At 32.5% G+C, this 2,217-nt stretch overlaps 1 protein-coding gene across 1 annotated transcript; it reads right to left on the bottom strand.

Annotated features, from left to right (window-relative positions):
* Positions 1–810: 810 nt before the first annotated feature.
* On the bottom strand, positions 811–1,125 carry LOC114730815 (pEARLI1-like lipid transfer protein 1). Its single transcript, XM_028917927.1, has one exon. The coding sequence runs from the start codon at positions 1,123–1,125 to the stop codon at positions 811–813; it is 315 nt and encodes a 104-aa protein (XP_028773760.1).
* Positions 1,126–2,217: the final 1,092 nt, after the last annotated feature.

The raw sequence follows: 2,217 nt of genomic DNA, 5'->3' as shown, positions 1-2,217 counted from the left end.
AGTTAATATTCCATTTGGTAATTTGTTCTGTATTCCTCAAAAACGGGTAAAGACAATAATTAGAACATTATTATCCCTTTGGCGGAAAGGGAGGCAAGAAAAAACTTTAATGAGCTTTATTTAAAAAATTAAAAAAGTGAGGATAAATTAATTTTTATTACTAATCTTTTATCTTTTATCTTCTTTTTATAAAAATTTTAAAACCTCACTTCTCTAATTCTATACATCTAACTCACTAAAATTTTCCTTTCCTTGTCCTCCCCTCCATTCTACTCATACCAAACATAGGTAACAGAATGCTCTTTGTTTATTAAATTTCCTTCTTTTCGCCTCCTCTCCTCCCACAATTTTGTCCGTTTATTGGTTAATTCCACTTAATGTAACCTTGCTATTATTAACCCTGTTGGTATTTGGCACATAACGGATAATGCAAATAAAAGTTTCTTCAACGGAGATAAAAATCATAGAAAAATAGAATCGATGAAAATTTCGCTGGATTAAAAAATATTGCAGATCGACAGACCTGGAGAAACCCTGTTGGTATTTGGCATTTCTTCTTGTACTTTATATTTTAGTGTTAATATTAATAATTGATAATTATTTACCAGTAAAGAGAAACTCCTTTTTTCATTCAATAGCAGTTATACCTAAATTAGAACATTGGTCCTTTATTGTACATTTATTCATAGAAAGGGGAATCATAGGTCACTATAAACTTTTTGTTGATATAATTTATTTGTCACCAAGAATAGAACTTGATGAGGATAGTGTAGTGGAGACAGTGATGATACATATATATCTGTTGAATAATTAAGCACACTGAAAGCCCCTGGGGACGCTTCTGCCACAGGTGCTGAGAATCGTGCTCAAGGTATGGGAAACGTTAAGGTTGATGCCTAAGACATTGACTCTAATGGCCGTGCAGAGGCAGGCGGCGGCTTCGAGGTCGACGAGGCCGTTAAGATGGGGACAGCAATCGCTCTTGCCGAGTTGGACGTTGACGGTACCCAACAGGTTGGCGCAGACACCTAACTTAAGGGCGTCAATAGGGCAACTTGGCTGATTTCCTGAGGAAGGAGGAGACGGCGATGGTGATTGTCCATTAGTGCGACGAGATTTCATCATCTATTCGCAGTATACTTTTTGGACATTTAGAGTTGAATAAAATGAATAATTATTGTTGGTTTAAAGCCTAGCAATAGATGTAATAAATGATTTGGTATGTAGAAAACTGGCAACTAAGCCAAAATAATATACAGACAACATGTTTCATAATTCACTTCTATTTTCCTACCTCTCAGTATATGCATGGCTTATATTAAATATGAATTATCTTTCTTTTCTATTCAAGTTCTCTTTTTTTTGGGCCGTTGGATCCAATAAAACTCAAATTAGTACTCTAAATTATCACATAACTAAGTAAAAAAAAAGGCTTCATGTAATACAATTTCTTCCTATATACCTCTTACTTCCTTTTTATTTAACTATGAGACTTCTTTTTATGATACCCCTTGCTCACAATTCATCTCAATAATGATTGACAATGCTGTTCAGTTTCGTTATTTCCAACTTTGTTCTGCCTTTCTCTCTCCAGTTATCGTCTTTACCTGTTGTCAAGGAATATCGAACAAATTATCAAATGGAATATTAATTGTGTGTGAGACTGTGAGCAAAGAAATGCACTCTTATTTTTCTAAATTTTACTTTGGATGTGTTACCTTTTAATTTTATTTTAATTAAGCGAGTTAGAATTTACAAGAAAAGTAGTACTTATTCATATGCATTTATTTTCTAAGAAAATTTTAGTCCCAAATATAAAGTCTATTTGATGATTTTGATTTGGTTCTAACTATGAGGACTCATTCCCTGCTGTCTTCAATGATAAATTTTTGTTTCGAATAATACTTCTATTTATTGGGTTATCTTTATCTATGCGCATGGGACTTTGATCATTAAATGATAATGGTATTCTTTTAAAAAAGTGCCACAAATTTTCTACATATTAATTACAAATGAAAAATTTACCAACCTTATTCTAACTTCGGATCAATTCCCACACTTCAAACGTCCATTTAAACACCTCGGGATCATGATTAATTAGAACCTAAACACATCTAAATCCTTGATTAAAAGTCAAGATGTTATACTTGAAGTTCACCTTCATTATCATATTGTATAAATTTTATCTTGGTATTAAACAAATTTTCAACATTCTTT

Source organism: Neltuma alba, unplaced genomic scaffold, assembly GCF_004799145.2.
Source record: "Neltuma alba isolate B1F8T4 unplaced genomic scaffold, ASM479914v2 tig00012764_pilon, whole genome shotgun sequence".
NCBI lineage: Eukaryota > Viridiplantae > Streptophyta > Magnoliopsida > Fabales > Fabaceae > Neltuma > Neltuma alba.
Note: the sequence above shows the minus strand (reverse complement) of the source record. Positions and strands in the feature narration are given on the sequence as shown.